The 20,736-nt window shown below is 45.3% G+C and overlaps 1 protein-coding gene across 1 annotated transcript in view; it reads left to right on the forward strand.

The window, feature by feature from the left end:
- The window catches only part of GREB1L (GREB1 like retinoic acid receptor coactivator), a 260,164-nt gene that overhangs the window by 225,183 nt on the left and 14,245 nt on the right, over positions 1 to 20,736 (forward strand). Inside the window, exons 18-24 of the mRNA XM_060028768.1 lie at positions 578 to 770; positions 7,390 to 7,523; positions 10,877 to 11,216; positions 15,183 to 15,298; positions 15,975 to 16,219; positions 18,486 to 19,057; positions 19,238 to 19,340. Of these exons, the coding sequence (XP_059884751.1) occupies positions 578 to 770; positions 7,390 to 7,523; positions 10,877 to 11,216; positions 15,183 to 15,298; positions 15,975 to 16,219; positions 18,486 to 19,057; positions 19,238 to 19,340 (1,703 nt within the window). The remainder of the gene's footprint in view (positions 1 to 577; positions 771 to 7,389; positions 7,524 to 10,876; positions 11,217 to 15,182; positions 15,299 to 15,974; positions 16,220 to 18,485; positions 19,058 to 19,237; positions 19,341 to 20,736) is intronic.

Below are 20,736 nucleotides of genomic sequence, written 5' to 3' on the forward strand. Positions count from 1 at the left end.
GGAGAGAGAGGGAGAGAGGGAGAGGGGTGGGGTGGGGATACCTCCACATTGAACGGAACTGAAAATGACTCAGAGATATGAACATGTTGGTCGTGGGGAGGAGGCCGGAGGAGTCCTCCCCACGGTCTAGCAGCTTCAAGTGAGGAAGGAGAGTGTGTTAACACAGAGGGGATCCCTTGTAGCTTTGGGGCCTCTCTGGGGGTACAGACCATTGCACAGTTATAAGCATCATATTTTGATGGAGAGCTCCCTCATTCAGGTGGGCTTTCAAACTGAAGTGATGCACCTCAGCTACGGAGCTGGATATCCTTGGCTTGGATAACTGAGTTTACACTTTGAGGTATATCAGCGACAAACTGAAAAAGGAAAAAAAAAAATCCCTGAAATTTGTCTGAAAGGGGTAAGAAGGTGGGTCCTCTTTGCCTTCCAAATCTAATGTTGGTTGCTTCTGTTCCTGCCCCCAATTAATAGGAACCAGAAAAATAAGAGCTAAAACACCACCTCCATTTTGATATCTGATTCTGCATCTAATCAGTTAAATTAGGAGGTTTTAATGTGACTTTCAATATTTCTACAGTGTCATTTCGGGCTCTTTGTCACATGGTGAACCTGGCCATGGATTGGCTGACAGAGTCATTAACTGCAGAGAGGTTCTGGAAGCTTTCAACCTCCTTGTGCTCCAGGTCACCTCCTGCCCATACACTCTGCAGACCCAACAGTCCCGAATCAGCGCCAACAACGAGGTTCACTGGATACAGCTGGACAGCACAGTGAGTCTCTGTTCTACCCTCTGATACACAGTCATGTTCTCAGTTCCCCTGGGGAGCAGAATCTTGTAATAAAATATGGTCACGGCAAAAGAGTTCAAAAAACTAACTAACATAATGCTTTCTCTTCTAAAAGCTCCATATAATTACAATTATTATTCACTAAAAACTAGTGAATAGTGTCCTCTATAAATTTGATTCGGTGGTTCTTTTTTGGGCTATCATGCAGATACAAAATTGTCTATCCAGTATAGTTTGTCCCCCTAAAATGTGATGTCAGCTGACACCATCCTCAATATCCTGGATTAGCTTTGTGCCTTTAAATGATTCATTCCAATCTAAAACTTGGAAATTTTATTGTCCTCTTGTTTCAGTCTTACTGATCTAGATGTATATCTATATGTTAATTAGTCTCATGCTTCCCAGCAACTGAATTTTTCCTTTTAATCAATTCTCACAGACTTCTAGTTGAAACAGAAGATGCTGGTATTGTTACTCTAAATTACTCAGGGGACTTCCCTGGCAGTCCAGTGGTTAAGTCTCCGTGCTTCCAGCACAGGGCACACGAGTTTGATCCCTGGTCAGGGAACTAAGATCCCACATGCTGCACAGTGTGGCCAAAAAGGAAAAAAAAAAAAGACTTTAAACGGCAATTCCCTGGTGGTCCAGTGGTTAGGACTCCACAGACAAAACAAAACACTCTAAATTACTCAGTAGTGTCATTTAATGCGTTGAGAATAGCTCAGCACTGTACACATCCAGGTCCAGTCCCTAATACTTAAAAGATATTTTCTGTGACCTATAAACTGTAAGCTAAATATATTAGCAAATAAAAAAATGAGTTTTATTAAAAAACAATAAAGATCAGCTGTTAAGCAATAGAACCTTTGTTTAGAAATATTGAACTGTGAGATATTTTTAAATAAACATGTTTAAGTAAAAGAGGCCAGAAATGTCCTACATAAGAATAACTTTATTTTTCAACCCAGTGCATTTCACTCTGTTATGAAGTAGGTAAGAAGACTTGGAGCCCTTCTCTTTGAGTATTGGTATGTCCTTTACAATCAAGCAAGCTCAGATCCCTGACTCACGTTGGCATCACCAGTCCCTCCCTTGTGAGAACTGTCTCGGTGTGTTGACTGTCACAAGGAGGTTGCTTTGAGCTTTCACTTTGCTGGTATCTTCTCCACCCTAGCTCTGTCCATGAATTGGGTGGGCAAGTTATGGGTGAGATAAGAGGCTGCCAGAGTTCCTTTGCCTCTGAACCAAAACCGTATGGTGTGCCTAGGGTCTACCCCAGTAGTTGTCCTGACATGGAATGGGATAGCCAGTAGAACTGATAAAAGGAAACAGTGTTTTTAATCCAACAGATAGGGCTCCAACTAAACGTTAAGTTGAATATATTGTTAGGGGGGAAAAAGGAGAACTATCCTATTCTGAACAGTTGGTTCAGTCTTTTTCTGGAAGGGATCACTCCAGTGATAGGAGGATGGGCTCATAGCTTCTGCCCTTTGTCTTCTCCTGATGTGAAATAATAGAGAAACAAGCTTAAAATAATTTTCCTTAAAAGTCATTCCTATGATTGTGGTTAATTTTTTTAAGTATAATGATGGTATTGTGGTTATATTTTTTAAAGGATTCCAATCTTAGAGGTATCTAGTGAAGTATTTGTGGATTAGGGATATGATACCCAGGATCATATTCAAAATAGTTGAGGGGTGGGGAGTTATTATATTCTAATTAAAGTTTTTAAAAAATCATCCCTATGACATTGAGAGGAGCATGGAGAAAAGGTAAAAACATTGAATCTAATTTACAACAACTTTACACATTTAGGGGCGAAGCTCTAGTGATTAGCTTCCTTTAGTTATCCTGAAGCCAATGTCCTAAAGAAGGAATAATAGAGAAAAGCAAAGAAAGTAGACTCAAAAAATATTAGTGAGCACTTGTGGGCTTGTGTTAGATCTTTCCAAGAACACACAGAGAGCTGATGTTTAAGGAGAAAGCAAAGTACGTATAAAAGCCACTATTATTCCAAAGTAGAATAAGACATAGATAGAGAAAACAGATTGGTGGTTTTCAGAGGCGGGGGCTAGAGGGTAGACAAAATGGGTGAAGGTAGTCAAAAGGTATAGACTTCCAGTTATAAAATAGATAATTCCTGGGGAAATAATGTACAGCAAAGTGACTATAGTTAATAATACTGTATGGTATATTTGAAAGTTGCTAAGAGAGTAGATCTTAAAATTTCTCACCATAAGAAAACAAGAATTATAACCATGTGTGGTGAGGGATGGGTGTTAACTAAACTTATTGTGGTGATCATTTCACAACATATGCAGATAGCAAACCATTACACCTGAAACTAATATAATTTTATGTCAATTATATCTCAATTTTTTTAAAAAAGAAAAAAATCAAGTTGTACACCTTAAATATATACAATTTGTCAAAACAAAACAAAAAATGTAACAAAAACAAAGTAGAGTAAGACAATTGCAGAAAACCAAAGTGCTCTGTGGGTTGAAAGGAGGGAGAAGTCCCACCCATTTGAGAGCATCAGGAACGGCGACATAGAGGACAGAGCACTTGGGATGGGCCTTGGAGGAGAGGAAGGACAGAGCAGACAGGGGAGCAGCCACTCCTGGCAGCAGACAGCTCGGGCAGGACCACAGAGGAGTAATAAGCATCAGACATTTTTCAGAGAATACTTAGTGGGATGAAAAGAAACCTGGAAATATACATATGGAATCTTTGAGACCAGGCTGGAAAAGCTTACACTTATTACACAGGCATGAACGATATTTTAGCAAGGGCATAGTATTAGAAATAACATTGAGACACAGATGGAGAGAACAAAGGTATGGACACCAAGAGGGGAAAGTGGCGGGGGGGGTGGGTGATGAATTGGGAGATTGGGATTGACATGTATACACTAATATGTGTAAAATGGATAACTAATAAGAACCGGCTGTATAAAAAAATAAATAAAATTAAATTAAAAAAGAAAAAAGAAATAGCAAAATATACATATTTCTTTTATTTTTTATATTCACAATGTTAATGTACAGCTTGATGCATTTTCACAAACTGAGCACACCCATGGGACCAGCACCCAGATGAAGAACTAGAACGCTAGCACCACTCCAGAAGCCAGGCACTCTCTCACAAGAGGGAAGCACTCTTCTGTCTTGGTTTGCCCCATTTTGAACGTTATATAAATGGAATCATGCAGTAGGCACTCTCTTATATCTGGCTTCTGTGCTCAACATTGTTTGTGAGATTCTTCTATATTTTCCATGAGTCATAAAACATTCATTCTTTTTGCTGTATATAGATTACGCTGGGTGACTCACCACAATTCATTTATTCATCCTATTCACTTATTTCAAATAGTGCTGCTTTAAGCATTTGAGTAGACATATGTATGCATTTTTGTTGGGTATGCATTTGGGAGTGAAATTGCTGAGTTCTGAGTTCAGCTTTAGTAGCTACTAAGAGGTTGCAGTTTAAGGCAAGTTATCAATTATAGAGGCCAAGTCAAAGTGATTAGAAAGGGGGAGATGTGTCATCTGGCTTTTCAGGTTAGAATGAACAAGAACCTAAATCAGAATAGTGGTCCTGGAAATACAAAGGATGGAAGAAATGGTAAATCTTCTAGGATTTATTTATTGGGGAAGAGGGAAGGGTCAGAGATATCTTTGAGGCGATGCCTTTAGTTGGAAAAGAGAAGTCAAGAGGAAGGTGGACCTCTGGAGGGCAGATGAGACGGATGTGGGCTGAGTGAAGACTGGGACGAGTGCACAGTCGCAAATGCAATGTGGGAGTTGTGATTAGGGCTTTACCATGAGGATTTGGAATAGACTTCAGAAATGCTAATCACTGAAGCAGCTGGTGTAGATAAAATCATGGAAGAAAGTAATGAAGAGAATGGCTGAGAGGGCAGTGAGGCCAAGGACTGAGGGTTTGGCCTCAGGAATCCTTGGTGACCTTCCAGGGAACAGTGTCCACAGAGCAGAGCATTTGGCTGGAGGAAAAGCGGAGACCGTAGTGAAAGGACAGGGAAGGCTGCATCTGGGGGTCACTGAGAGGGTAGGACTTTGGGAGGGGAGATACTTTTCTTAAGAGAAGGGACATTATCCCCAAAGATACAAGGATTCAATAAATTGTATCACTTATGATTTGTGATACTTGGGGACGTGTGTTTCTTTAGAGGAACATCATTCTGAGTTTGATAACTCGTATTTTAAAAGATAGTCCCATTAACTTCTACTTACAAGTCTGCACTTACAGTTTAATGCAAACACAACAGAAAGGGGGAACTATTCACTTCTTATTTTTAGTAGCTCTAGTTCTTAAAACCATACTGGCTCCAGCTGGTGATAAGCCATCTATTTAACAAGCTGCCCTCTCATTTTGCTAAGAGAAAGAGAAGTAAAAATGAAAACAGGTGGAGGCTTCCTGTTCCGCAGGTTACAATGCTGTCAGGGAAAGGAGCAGGCTTGGAGTCGTATTTTACCTCTTCCCAAAGAAACATGATTGTGGATGAGAAGAAATGTGAAAACCACATACATGTAAGATAAAGCTTTTCCCCTTACTCTGTGCCAAGTCGAGATAAAGAGGGAAACTCAGGTGACTGACTTCTTTCATCCTGAAATGACTGATTTGACACAGCTATTCGGAACGCAGCCAAGAATCCAGAAAGAAACAAACGAACAAGTAAACTATAGTTGTCGCTCTATCTTTGCTGTAAGGCTCTGATGAAGCATATTTACTCTCAAATGAGACCCTGTTCCAATAAGCAGGATAAGCTGGTTTGGCGGGGGGGTGGGGGGTGGGCTCAAAAAATTAAAAGCTGCCAATTATAGTATTTTATTTTTATCTTATGGACCTTATAAATGACACAGTTGCTCATCTCTTTGGATGGGTTACTTAAAAGCTCAGAACCAAATTCGCATTCCACTTCTAACAAAACGGCAGAAACTTCTGGGATGCATTTTTGAGAGTACTAACTTCATCCCTGGCCCAGTCTCCTTGCTCTTACCCTTGCTTTTTCTTCCTCTCATTGCTTAATTTCGTCTTATATATTTTAAGCTGCTGTGTAACCTTTATGAGTTGGAGAGTGTTTAAAGAAAAATGTCAGTACATAATAAACAACACATAAAAGTGAGAATAAAATGCACAGGCAACATGACAGCAAGAAGAAATGACTATGAAAAAGTAGTGTACAACAGAGGAAGGAAAACTATTAAAAAAAACCCACCAGATACATGAACTCAAAATGTTTATTGATTATTCTGGAGCTACTTAGTTTAAGGACAAGCAGTTTGTCACACATGTCAGGCTCCTCTGAGGAAATCTTTGTGTCACATCCCAAAATAGTTATTCATTTTCATAGTGATGAGTGAATCATCAAGAAGGGGCCTAGATTAAATACTGTGTGTTCTGTTTTAGAAGGAAGAAAACTATATATTTCACCTTTAAAATGAATTTTGTTTGTAAAAGTGCAAGAGAATCACCATCATTAAATAACATCAGAAAAGTTAAAATTTCTGTAATAGAGGCGCTTTTGAGTTTTTTGATCTCCAGCGAGTTCTATAGAACTCATATGTATCAATTTACAGAGCTGCTTCGAGAAGGAAAAAAATCTGACCTTCTGACTCTACAAGCCTAAGAAAAGCTCTTCCTCTAAAAAATCTGAACAAAAGATAGAGAAAACAAACCATCGATGTAGTTATAATCTGCCTTAAGAAAGCATATCAGCATACCACTAATCACATACTAAGTTCATTTGAAGTGAAGGGAAATTTCAGTTGGTGCTTCAGAGATGATTGTAGAGTTGGTATCAGGTTATATAAAGAAACACAGTTTTTGTTCAGCTTTATTGAGGTATAACTGACAGATAAAAGATATTTAAAGTATACATTGTGATGATTTATGTATACATTTTTAAAGGATGAGGACTCCTATCTAGTTAATTAACACATCCATCACCAAATATATGTATATATACATACGCACACGTACAAATATGTAATTTCCTGAGGAACCTCCATACTATTTTTTCCATAGTGGCTGCACCAATTTACGTTCCCACCAACAGCGCACAAGGGTTCCCTTTTCTCTGCATCTACTGACACATCATCTCTAATCTTTTTGATGATAGCCATTCTAACAGGTGTGAGGTGATAGCCCCTTGTGGTTTTGATCTGCATTTCCCTAATAATTAGTGCTATTGAGCACATTTTCATGTACCTGTTGGCCATCTGTAGGTCTTCTTTAGAAAAATGTCTATTCAGATCCTCTGCCCAGTTTTTAATTGGATTTGGTGGCGGGGGGGCGGGTTGCTATTGAGTTGTATGAGCTCTTTACAGATTTTGGATATTAGCCCTTTATCAGATAAATGATTTGCAAATATTTTCTCCCATTCAGTAGGTTGCCTTTTCATTTTGTTTCCTTTGCTGTGCAGAAGCTTTTTAGCTTGATGTAGTCCTAATTGCTTATTCACAATTTTTTTAACCTTCTAGGCAATAGCCTATTACAGGTCCCTTCTCCCCCGACCCCCAGAAAATAAGACACATTGTATCCTGCCGTCACTGGGTTTTGCTCTGTTTTGAACCAGGAGGACATGAGCTGCAAGGAGAAGCTGTACTTCGGCATGAACGAGTACAGTAAATCTCTTCAGTGGGGAATCACGAGCCCACTTCTGAGATGTGATGAGACTTTTGAAAAGATGGTGAACACACTCTTGGAGAGGTAAATAAGGACTTTCAACCTTTTCTTTAGCTGTACTTGCATGTCTGAAATAGCCAAATGTCTTTTGTGTCAGTGTCACAGGGAATTTTGGTGGAGCCCAGGCTGTGCAAATGACATGTGAAGGCAGAATAAAAATAGCCTTTCCTAAGATGACCTTTCACTCAGATGGGTTTTCTATGATCATCCAAGACCAACAAAGGAAACCAGTGACTCAGAGTGGGAGGTAGAACCACTTTCTGTGTTCTGAATTGTCTCCCAGGCAGGCTTCATTGTGCACTTGGGCACAGAGGGATTTGCTTATTAAAGACCATTCCTCTGAGGTCTGGCCTTCCCCACACTTTTACATTTTCCTCTCTTTTCTCCTCTGTCCACCACAGGCAAGTACCCTCAGTAAAAACAAAACTTTACTCTGAGAGATTTGGAGTGTAGACTGAAGAAAATTAAAGAACAAACAGATCATTTAAGTGAGTTCAGTTCTAAGTGGCCCTCCTCCATCCCCGACCTTGGGGTTAAGATTCATGACTCTCTGTCTCCTTTTTCTTCCCCAGTTCCGGGTCAGACTCTGGAAGAGCAAAGGGTTTTTCTGGGTTTTTTTCCTCCCTGATCTTGAATCATAGACTCAAAAATTAGGCAGAGGCATTAGAATTTAACGTAATAGGGAATTCCCTGACAGTCCAATTGTTAGGATTTGGAGCAATCACTGCTGTGGCCTGGGTTCAATCCCTGGTCAGGGAACTAAGATCCTGCAAGCTGTGAGGTGTGGCCAAAAAAAAAAAAAAAAAAAAAGAATTTAGCCTACTAGAGGTCCCTCCCTGCCCTCCACTACAGTATTCTGTTTGATCATCCAGTGATGGGGGCAGTTGGGCACTATTTGATGAGGCACATTCTAATTTTTAGTAGCTCTAGTTCTTAAAACTGGCTCTAATTGATCACAAACCATCTATTTAACAAGCTGCCCTATAACTTTGCTAAGAAAAAAGAAAGAGAAATAAAGATGAGGACAGGGGGTTACATCCTACCCAGCAAGTTATAATGCAGTGTCAGGAAAAGAAGCAGGCTTGAGTAGGATTTTATATTTTTGCAGCTGTTGGATTTGAGAAGACTTAACTGACACTGAGATGTTAATCCTTTCACAGCACATGTGATCTTAGATTTCCAGAATCATCCCATGAGTCTCCCCTTTGTTTCCCACCCTTCTGTTCCGTCTGCCCTCTTGGAACCTATCTTTTCTTCCAGTAACATCACTCGAAGTTTTATAAGTCGTATTTTAATGGATGATCCCATCAACTCCTATACAACTTTCGTAATACTTACAAAACTACGGTTACGGGCTTCCCTGGTGGCGCAGTGGTTGAGAGTCCGCCTGCCAATGCAGGGGACATGGGTTCGTGCCCCGGTCCGGGAAGATCCCACATGCCACGGAGCGGCTGGGCCCGTGAGCCATGGCCGCTGAGCCTGCGCATCTGGAGCCTGTGCTCCGCAACGGGAGAGGCCACACCAGTGAGAGGCCGGCGTACCGCAAAAAACCAATAACCAAAAACCAAAAAACTACGGTTACAGTTTAATACAAACAAAACAAACTAGGGAAACTATTCACTTCTAAATTCATAGCTCTTTCAGTGTGAAATTTAAATGCCTGTATGTCAGAGTTACTCTTTGATCTAACTCTGGCTTTCCTACATGGCCCAGCAAAAAGCATTAAGCCTTAAACTTGGATCATCTGTGCCCACTTCCTCTCGCCAAGTCACCCCGGGCTAATAATAGCTATGATTTATTGAACACTTGAAGGGATTGGCCCAGGACTGATTGAACTGAAGGATTTCTTTACTTTTCCCCAATCTACTAAATTCTTACCACGTAAGAAGACATTGTCAGAGACCTGAATAAAATCCACACTCTGTCTCTGACCAGTTGGATGATCTCGGGAAAGGAGCTGAATTTCTCCCAACCCTTAACTCAGCCTCCTTCTATGAGAAGGTGGAGTGGTCAGAACCCAGGGAATCTGTGGTCCTTTCCAGCTCTAAGTACTTCAGAACCACACTAGTCATTTGATGACCCTAACTGGTATTTGCCCCTGGGTTTTTCTGTGTAAGGCTGGTGACGACTGTTTCACTTTAAATAGAATTATAAAGTGGAGCAAAGGTGAAATCCCCCACTGGCCTACCCAGCTGCTAGGCGGCTGCATGTGCTACCAGCTGGCATCCAGAAGGGAAGTTCAGACCCGCCATTGTTTTGCAGGCTCCACGAGAGGCTTGGCCAAGCTCGGGTCCAGGGCCTTGCTTTGCCCATGCCTACTTTCTTGATATCTGCAAGCACCTCTTCATGCCTGCAAGTGGGTCCTCTTTGCCCATTTGTATTCATTCTGTCAGCAGGCTTGGCTTTCTGAGGAATAGCGCATTAATGAGAGGTTTATTTTCTGCCTGCTCTGTAATCGTAAAAACTGCCAGTTTGGCAGTCCAGTGAAGGGTGGAGGGAGGGGAATGTTGAGGTGAGTCAAGGACACCCCCTACTATTTGCTGGGCACCCTCCACCGAGCAGGGGCTCAGGTGGATAGGAGGCCACACCACTAGGGGGTGCTATTTCTCCAGCCAGCTCCAAGTTTTCTCCATCTTTATGGGAAGATATTGTTATTGCTACAAAGGAGCTGACCTCAAATTAGCAATAATAATTACTCTTTTTACTCCTGATACTCCACAGACATTACATTAGTGTCTCAATTTCCTTAACTGTAATCTTAAGTATAAGAGAAATAAGCTAACAAGCATTCTAACCCCAAGCCACCAGCAAGAGGTTAGGATCTAGGGATGATCCATTATGGCTCTGTTGAAAATATGAACAGACCAGTGCTTCTAAAAGTGCAATGTGATTGTATAAAATAGATAACTAATAAGAACCTGTTGTATAGCACAGGGAACTCTACTTCGCCACACAGTGGAAACTAACACAAAACTATACCCCCCCACAAAAAAATGCAATGTAATACAAATCACCTGGGGACCTTGTCCAGCCTGATTCTGATTCAGTACATGTGTGGTGGGAGGATTTGGCGGTTCTAACAAGCTCCCAGGTGGTGCTGCTGTTGGGTGATGCTGCTGGTCCAGAGACCGCACGGGAAGAAGCTCAGGTCACTAGACTGTCCCTAAACCTCGTGAACTTGCTGTACCTATCCCAGCAGGATCTGTGAGCTCACCTTTTCCTTCTAGTGATGGGGGCTTCAAGGTCATTCCAGAGCTCAAGCCCCACTCCTGTCACGAACCCCTTCCCGCCATGCTTAGTCTGCATTCCTACAGCACAGACCTCGCTGTCCCAGTGGGCCCCACACCCAGATGCTAGCTCCCTGTGTTCTGTTGAAGGTACCCCAGGCTGCACAGCATGGTCGTCCGCTGCTACCTCCTCATCCAGCAGTACTCGGAGGCTCTGATGGCTCTCACCACCATGGCGTCCCTCCGAGACCACAGCACGCCGGAAACACTCAGCATCGTGGATGACCTCCTCAGCTGCCCAGGAAAAAACAAAAGTGGGAGGGGACACATGCTCATTCTCAGGGTGCCCTCCGTGCAGCTGGCGATGCTGGCCAAGGAGCGGCTGCAGGAGGTGCGCGACAAGCTGGGGCTGCAGTACCGCTTCGAGATCATCCTCGGGAACCCCGCCTCTGAACTCAGTGTCGCAGCCCACTTTGTGGCGCGATTAAAGGTTAGCAACGGACAGACGTTTGTTCTGTTTTCTAGGACTCCCGTGTAGGTGGCTCAGAGGCCTGAGTTTGATAGAGTTTTGCACATGTGTCGGTGTGATCTTCGTGACCATGTTAAGGCTAAACTAAGGGACGTGTCCACTTTTCTAGTTTAATAAGATTCTGTCCGGCCCCCCTTTTAGCACATGCATGCAGTTGGTCTTCCATGCTCTCCAACTGCAGGTGCAAAAATGCGATGACCCAATTTCACCCCATGTTTATTGACCTTGTTCGAGATGCATCTAGCCCACGGCCATCTGTTTTCTCAGAAAAAAAGGTAAGTTGTTCTCTCGGACCTCCGTGGGGCACGCCTTTAAGTATCATCCGTTCACTGAATCTTTTCTGTCCGTGTAGCCTATCTGTCTGCTCAGAGTGGGTAAAGTATCCTGTTTCATCTTCAGTGCTCATAGAGAACTACTCCCCACCCTCGTGCATGTGGATTCCCCAACTGTTTGCTGTTTCTTTGTATTTGCTTTGGCCTCAAGGCGTGGTCTGGGCTGAGATTCAGCCGAGCCTCCTGCGGAGAGATTTGTGCATGGCTAAGCGCCGCCCATCCTCCACCCCCGCCCCGCCCCCCTGCACGGCCAGGGACGCACTGCTTTTCCTGAACCCCTCCTGTCAGGCATGGCGGGCGGGGGATAATTTCTTAATCAATTAACCTAAATCTCTACCTCATGCCCTGCTCAGACTTTTCTGGGGACTTTTATAATCCAATGTGTCCCAGACATTTGACAGCATTTCATAAAATCCTGCGTACACATAGATATGGTACTAAGCTAGGTACTATGTGTCTGGGGTAGACCGACATGGTTTCTGCACCTTGCACACCAAACACTGAGCTAAACTGGGTGAAGAAAAACCTAGTTTGACATAAATTGTATGAAAAGAAAGCACGTAGTCTTAGGGGATTTGCATTCCCACCTTGGGCTGCAAAATGAGAGTGTTGGACTGCATGATCTCTAAGAGCTCTAATTCGAGGATTATTATTTAGTGTTCATAAAGCATTTTGCAAATGTAAGCCTTTGTATTGTATTCTATTACCTAACAAAATGTCTTGCATTAGCTTGATAGGTAACTGGAACAAATAAATCTGTCTAAAAATAGAAGCTCCTCTATTTAGTGGAAGTTGTAACATTTACGTTTCACATATGGATATATAGATATAATGCTCACAATATTAATTTAGAGTCATAGACCACATTACAGCAGAATTCCTGGGATAACTAACAAATGAGAGTCCTGAAATTCTTCTTACGGTATAATTCATAGAGGCATAGGTTGTGGGACAATCTGAATAATGCTAATGATGAGGAATCTGCAAAAGCAGATTATCAGCACTGCTCTGTGAAGTCTCACACACCTACTGCAGGGAGATGGTCTAACAGGATGTGAGGCTGCAGGGACTTCTCTGGGTCTCCACTGACCCTGACCAAGTGCAGCTACTTACAGAGTCTTAGGTCATTTGTTCGGACCCTTCAGGAATGCCAATCACTAAGTCGGTATAACTCAGCAGTCCTAAATAATATGCCCCTCTGGGCCATTGTTTGAAAACTGCAGTCAAGACCTGAGCTTCCTAGCCTGGCTGCTAGCACATCAGAATCACCTGCAGGGCTTCCAAAGGGCTGCTGGGAGTGCGCGCCATACACGAAGGGGGTCTCAAGTAATTACTTCTCAAAGCAGTTATATCTCAATTCTCATGAGTCGCTGCCAGGCACCAGCCACACAAAAGAGATTTCCATATGCTCAAAACCTCTCGATCACATCAATCCATCCTTTTTATATTCTCTATTTGTGTGGAAGTGAAAATTCGAAATCCCTTTGGAATGTTCACATCCTAAGAAAGACGACCACTTGCCAGGTGGTCTCTGTTTCACCTGTTTATTTCTTTTTTAAAAATTTTGTTTGTTTATTGGCTTGTATTTCTACCCCCATAGCCTGAAATTTCTATGAGGACTTTTCCTCTCAATATGAATAGCACCCAATGAAGTTTCAGGGCACAAAAGAGGCACATGTAAAAATTTGTTAAATTAATTAACCATTGTAGCATTCTTTGACTCTCATTCACTCTTCTTCTTTTTCACCTGTTTATTTCTAAATTACCAACTTTACCACTGACGAGATAGCAGCAGTGTGCCTTTCATCTCTAACGCTGGGTAAAATCCAATGCCTCTTTTTCCATTAGATGGTCTTATTTTTGTGCTTACCTCTAATTATCCTTTAGAAATCGTGGTTAACTTATAAGTGATAACAAGTACTTTGGAAGGATACAAGGTTTATATCTAAATAAATCAGTTCATCCAGAAGGCCTGTGAAGCTTTCATTAGGTTTCCTTGGCCTTGAACCCCATATTATCCCTGAAGTCAATGCTCGCCTAGTCTTTTGTGTTGTCTTAACTGCCTCTGCAGGAAAATCATCCTGAGGGCATGACAGATCCATAGGAGAATGGCAGCCATCAATCATCAGAAGTAACAATGTGACAGAAAAGCATTTTATAGGGGGTTTAGCTAGCTCTGCTTGGTCAAGAGTAAAAGTGGAATTTGTTTAATCATCTTTTGAAAATAAATCTCCTTATAAAACATAATATCTGTTATCCCATCATTATAACCCAACCTCATTCTTGATAGAACGATGAAATATATTCGAGGAGACCCCAGTGTCAGGGATATCATAAATCCAATGTGAAGGCTTATGAGTAAAACGATTCCTATTTGCAGAATTATTTGCTTTGAATTAGGTAATGTTCTGGTTCCCTTTGACATGAAAATATATGGAAAACTGAATTGGGGGGAGAAACTTTCTTGTAATATCTTAAAAAATATTTTGACAGATTAATTTTCTAAGACATAGAAAGTCTCTCAAACTTGTAAACAGTTACGTAGACCCACTGAGTTCTCTGTGGCAAACATATGATAACCGATTGGGCAACAGGATTCAGGTTGGTTCTTCCAATTTTACAAGTTATATGCATTTTACTTGCAGTAATCGTGGGTATATTTAATTCCAAAGACTGGTTTTCCTAGACATCAACAAATCAGTAAACAAACTCTGTTATATCATATCATATCTTGCCTGATATATTTCTTTTTATCCCATTCTGATTTTAGCAAAGGAAGTACCAGTCTATTTTAAAATAAAATTGTATGCATTACTTAATACCTCACTTCTTAGTCCTTGTTCCCAAAAGCATTATCTGAAATGCCAGTTCATTTCTTATAACTCCTGCTAGAAAGCCGATATAAAGCACAGTTAGATCTACACACTTCATAAAAAGTAGTAGAAACCACCTTCTCTACTTAAGAGATGGTTTATTTTCTCTCTGCTCTAAAACAGACAGAAAAGTCTATAAGATCTTTTCACTTTTGAACATCTTTCAAGTTGGGATTTTCTTCCTCTTGATATATTCATGTTTTCAGATTGATGTTCCATTTATTAAAGATATTCGTGTGTGTATATGGGTTTATATATATGAGAAGTTGACTACGTGTGAGGAGTTTTGTTGAGATTCTTTTATTAGTCATTTACAACTGAAATGGTCTTTTTCAGTCAATCAGTCTGAAGAGTCTGCCCATTATATGAAGGAAGTGTACTTAAGAGCCTTGAGTCAACTAGTTTAACTAGGATTTCTGTAAGGTTTGCACCATCGGTGGAATATTTCATATTGTATGTTCCTTTGACCTGTGTGGCTAATGTATGATATAAGCCAAGATCTCCTGTTTTATCCTACTGCGATAAAACGAAAGGCTACATTCTTCTAGAGAGCTTTGTGCATGTCTTTTAGTAGTAATTAAAATATATGTACACACACAAACACACTTACTGGAAGTCATTTGGAACCACAGATGTGTATAAAGCCTGGCTGTAGAAACCTTTAAGAAGGTGGGAACTTAAATGAAGGGTTTTAATTTTATTGTGTGGGTTCCCTTCTACAGACTTGGAGAGGAAATGAAGCAGAAGAGTGGACCCCTCGGACGTACCAAGATCTAGAAGGTCTGCCTTGTATTGTGATATTAACTGGCAAAGATCCCCTTGGAGAAACCTTTCCCAGGTACAATGTGAATTGTTAGTTTTTATTTTCCATTAGTTACCCACCTGAGCTGGTGGTGAAAACTTGGCTGACGGTCACCCATTTCATTCACTTGGCAAGTGAGAAGAGCATTGTTTTATTCGGGGATATGAGAAACTTAGCCTTCCTTGAGTCTTTCTTTGGACTTCCCAGAGATAGCCCAGCAATCTGGGGAATGGGAGATAGCCACAGATGAGAAGTGTTTATGCATCGAAGCAGGGCAGCCAGAGGGGCAGGGAGGAAAAGCACTGCCCCCAGTGAGGAGCTCTGGGGATGAAGTGTCTGCTAGTCTGCTGTTCCCTCAGGGACCCAGGGCCTGTAGGTTGGAAGGCAACAGCACCAATAATCACAGCCCTCACTGAACGCTTACCGTGTGTCAGGCATCGTGTTAAATGCCTTACCCTTGTCATGCCATTCATTCCTTTCAGTAACTGGGTCAGCTGGACACGGTTACTCTATTTTATATGTGGAGAAAATGAAGTGAGTAGCCCGAGGTCCTAAGCTAGGAGGTGGCAGAGCTGAGGTGCACATCAGGCATTACCTGGCACCGAAGCTCACGATTTTGACTGCTGCGCTGCGCCCAGACACCCAGACACACATAGACATGGCATGCCTCACCAAAGACAGACTCGCCAAAGATATCCTTACTTTGGTGCAGGTCTTTGAAGTACTGTGACCTCCGGTTAATTGATTCAAGCTATTTAACTCGCACGGCCTTGGAGCAGGAGGTGGGTCTGGCGTGCTGCTACGTCTCAAAAGAGGTCATCCGGGGGCCCACTGCTGCCCTGGACCTTAGTGGCAAGGAGCAAGAGAGAGCCGCCGTCGGCGAGAACGGTGCCGAGGAGCTGCTCATGGACCTGGAGAGGCCCCAGAGCAACAGCAGTGCCGTCACTGGAACCTCAGGTCAGTACTTTCTCTTTCGAGGGATCAGAGGCAGGAGGGAGGAGGGGGGTAGGAGTATGGAAGGCAGAGGCATCTGCTGACTCCCATCAAGGCTTTCAGAGCCTTGGGTGACTCAGGCATCCTGTCCAGACCTTGGTTCTCCGGGAGAGATACTTGGAAAACATGACTCTCGAGCAGCCACAAGATACGTTCCTGGGGAAGCATTTAATGAAGAGCTTGCTGCTAAGCTAAATAATACAGAAAATAAATGTCATCAACCCCAGCTGCCACCATTTTCCCTAGTCTCTCTCACCCTAATCATCTCATAGATATTATGCATCTGCTATTTGCACAAAGGCCTTCTTTTCCTTCCAGATCCTGAAGCTGTAAGTTTTTGCTAATTGGCCTAGTATCTGGCACAAAGTATTTGTTTGAATGAATGAATGAATGAGTGACTTTTCTAAGTACTTAATGGCAAAGTGTTTGTATACTGAAGGCTACTCTGGGACCGTGGGTTGGCTGGGACGATCCAGTCTGCAGCCTGCCAGCCACTCTCTTACTGTGTTACTGTGTGGTTGATGGCAGTGCTTGGCATCAGTTTTCTTCTGATAAATAGTATTAAGCAAATACAGCACTATTTCCATTTTTTTTCTGACTGTGAAAGTTATAATAAAGCTTTATATAGAAAACTTGGAGAATGTAATGAAGTATAGAGAAGAGGTAAAAAATGAAAACTCCACAGCAGAGGGAACCACCATTTGTGTTCCTTCTCCCCCGTGCTTCCCTTCTCTCATCTCTATGACACACACACGCAAACACACACACACAATTTCATGGCCAAAAGCAGCACCAGTCTTTCTATTCACTGTCAGCTGCTGTCGGATAGGCTCCCTATGAGAACTGAAAGGCAGGTATCTGTGGGGTTTTCTGACTTTCTGTGGTGCCCCTCAGCCTGGAAGAGCATGGGGACTGTCCTTTGGGGTCTGCCCAGCTGCTCCCCTCAGTCAGGGGTCAGGGCTGTACCTCCCCCACCCCATCACTACAGGCTCCCCAGTTCTGCCTCTGCGACCAGGTCAGAATAAAGGGGAGAGGTTGGGAGGAGTGTAAAGGGTAATAGAGGGGAGGGGGACTATCACATCTAGAAGCTTTTGGATACCAGCATCAGTGACCGAGAGGCAAGGAAGGTAGGGGTGGCGAAGGTGATGAGTGTTGGACTTCCTTCCTGTGGCTCTTTAATCAGCCCCACAAGCCCCACTATTCTGGCCTTGTTCTGATTAACTCACACAAAGGTAATGATTTGCCTTCTGCTTTTAGAGTTTTCTCCGCTTTCAGGATGCACGTGCTGCACACGCACACACACACACACACACACACCCCGCCGGCCTCGGGGTGACTCTGAGGGTCCTCAGGGGGGCTCACTGCCCAAGGTGTGCAGGCCTGTGGACTCCAGGGCCGATGAACGGAGAGGAAAGCCCTCACACAAAAGTCAGATGAGCAGTGGAGTGCCGGTGTCACGAGCCTCTGGTTACTGGCTATTCATCTAGGATCTCCCAAGGTCGGGATATGACCCCCAGGCCTGGGAAGCACCGGTCTGAGCCAGAGAGGGCCTGCAATCTTGAGTGTAATGAGCTTCTGGTTTGTCCTCAAGCCAAAGAGGGGCTGATGGACTAGAGAGGAAAACACGTTTGAAGTGAATTGGCTGCAGGTGCAGGGATCTCTGGGCACAAGCAGCATCTCGCTGGGAGGAGATAAAGCTCTCCCTTCCCACGGAGCCGCTTCCCACACTGGTCTGGGCGTCCATGGAAGGGGCTGCACGCTGGGGAGGTATCCAGAGCCAGAAGTATGGGGCCCTGGGACCCCCAGAAGGAGGCGAGTGGCACTGGGGCAGGACTTGGATGTCAGCCTGTGTCGGTCAGGGTCCTGGAATGAATCAAAAGGCTTATCCAAACGAGGTAACCTGAGGAGAGTTTAATATGCCGGCAGGATGCAGCAGGAGATGGCGTGGTCGACCCCAGGGCGCCCGGACCACCACGCGGCCTGAAGACGCCGGGGAGCGGGTGGGGGGATGGGCAGACATGGGCCCCGGAGGAAGCCGGGGCGTGGCGGGGGGACTACAGATTTCCTGTGGCGTCTCCACTGGCCGACCCCACGCAGGATTGGGGGAGGGGGGGCAGGACGCTCTGTAGTCCGCGCACCGCCGGGCCCCCCGGCCTCCAGGCCGGTCCCCCTGGTAGGGGCGGCGGTGACAGAGCGGGCGCGCGGCGGGCTGTTGTCCGTCCTCTTTCAGGCTCCATCATGGAGAACGGGGTGAGCTCGTCCAGCACCGCCGACAAGTCCCAGAAGCAGCCCCTGACCCCCAGCTTCCGGAGCCCGGCCAACAGCGTGGGACTGGACGAAGGGGTCTCGGCGGGCCTGGCGGGAGTCGGAGAGACCCTGAAGCAGGAGTGTGACTCCCTGGGCCCCCAGATGGCGAGCAGCACCACCTCCAAGCCGTCGTCGTTCTCATCGGGGCCCGGGGCGCCGCGGTGGCCGGGACAGCCGGGGCCGGGCTTCCGGGGCGCGCACGCCGCGCTGCCCCCGGTCGTGATCCTGTCCAAGGCGGCCTACAGCCTCCTGGGCTCGCGGCGGGGCGGCAAGCTGCCGGCGTCCGCGGCCCTGCTGCCGCACCCCGACGTGGCCTGGGCCAGCCCCCTGCGGCCGCTGCTGCCCGGGCACGCGAGCGCCGAGGAGCAATCCCTCTACTACCGCCGCTGGACCGCGGCGCGGCCGCACCACGCCGACCACGGCAACCAGGCCGACCCCGCCTCGGGCGCGCGGCCCTGCCATCCCCGCCGCCTGCTGCTGACCGGGCCCCCGCAGGTAGGGAAGGGGGCGGGGGTCTTGGGGGCTCTGGAGGAAGGGCCAGAGAGGGGGTCTCCTGTTGGGGTCCGGTGGTTGGGGCACGGAGGCCCCCCACTCCTGCAGGGAGACGCGGAAGAGCTCACGTGTGAAATCTCTTTTCTCTTTTCCACCCCTCCTCCCTAAACCTCTCTTCACCAGGTGGGGAAGACTGGCTCCTACTTGCAGTTCCTGAGGATCCTCTTCCGTATGCTTATCAGGCTCCTGGAGGTGGACGTGTACGACGAGGCAGAGATCAACACCGGTGAGTTCCGAGCCGGCAGCGTGGGTATTAACACCACAGCCGGAGCTTCCCGCGTCCTCCTGGAGGTATACATGCGCCCATGGGCAGGGTTCTTGAGAGGTTAAAGGTCGTGAGCCAGCAAAGAGTTGTAAGCAAGCTGTGGCCGCGTTGAGCTCCCTGAGGTCGGGGTGGGTCTTCCCCTCTTTCGACCCCCGATCCCCTCTGTGTCCTGTGCGACGCTGGGCAAAGAGACATCTCGTAAAGTCCTGTCAGGTGGGTTCACTGCTCAGATGGTCAAACTATCCAGGTTTAAAATTCTAGTGCGGTGGTCTGCTGCTTAAGGGTCCAGGGCATGTTTTATACTCTGCATAACCAGGCCTTTGTTGGTTCGTCAGAGTAGACGTTATGTTTTGCCTGCTGGCTCCGAGAGAAGGTGTGTGGGTTGCTACGACGAAAGGAAAACTTGCAGGAGCAGAACAGAACCCTGGTGCTGTAAACAACCCCTTGGCACTGGCAGTAAGATGCAGGGGCTGGTGCTTGACAGACGAGCCTGTGCCTCCTGCCCGGCTTCTTGGCCCTTCCACCCTGGCTGTCACCTGTGAAGGAGGCAGTTCTGCTCTGCAGCCTGTCCAGCAAGGCCAGAAAGGGGGCATGAGCAGGGGTCAGCCAGCATTAGCTCTGCAGCCGGGGGAGTGTGGCTTCAAACTATGGCTTCACATCTCAGAACAGAATGACCGTGTGCTGGAAGAAACAGGGAGGGGTAGGGGCAGGAGAGAGAAGTGGTAGTTCTTCCCCAGCCCCTCAAAGATGAGTCCAGAAAAGGGAAAGGCCTTGTCATCTTCCATCAGATTAGCCCTTGGTGACCTCCCCTCACTTGCTTTTCCTGAATAGTTGGATCTGTTCTGTGACCAGCCCAAGGGACTAGTTTAGTTCAGAACAAGACTAGGTAAAATCAGCCATATTTAATCATTTTACTATGGCTTTTGGCTCTATTTCCATCCTCACCAGTTCACATCCATGATTCCAGACACAGACACAATTCCATCTTCCTATCCACATCTTGTTTCTGTCCCCAGCTGAGCTGTACGAGGCCCCCAGGCCCACCACAGAGGGGATTGAAACACCCTGAGCTGCATGGAGCGGACTGGGCCCCGGGTGCAAGGGCAGAGCCAAGCAGACAGGAATGAGGGCCGTCATCCGCTGACTTTCCCCCAGGCTCCTTGGCGCTGCAGGAGAGTGATGCCTTTACTTTTCGCCTCAAATCCTGCTACAGGGCCTACAGCCGTGAGAGTCAAACCTGGCCTTTGTAACGAGAAGCACTGTTAGTTTGGCTTTATTCCTTCACCCACACTTTAGTGCAGGTGAATGCAGTGGTGCTCTGGAGAGGCACAAGGATGCCTTTTTTAAAAACTAGAAT

The sequence above is a fragment of the Delphinus delphis genome, chromosome 13 (genome assembly GCF_949987515.2).
Source record: "Delphinus delphis chromosome 13, mDelDel1.2, whole genome shotgun sequence".
Classification (NCBI taxonomy): Eukaryota; Metazoa; Chordata; class Mammalia; order Artiodactyla; family Delphinidae; genus Delphinus; species Delphinus delphis.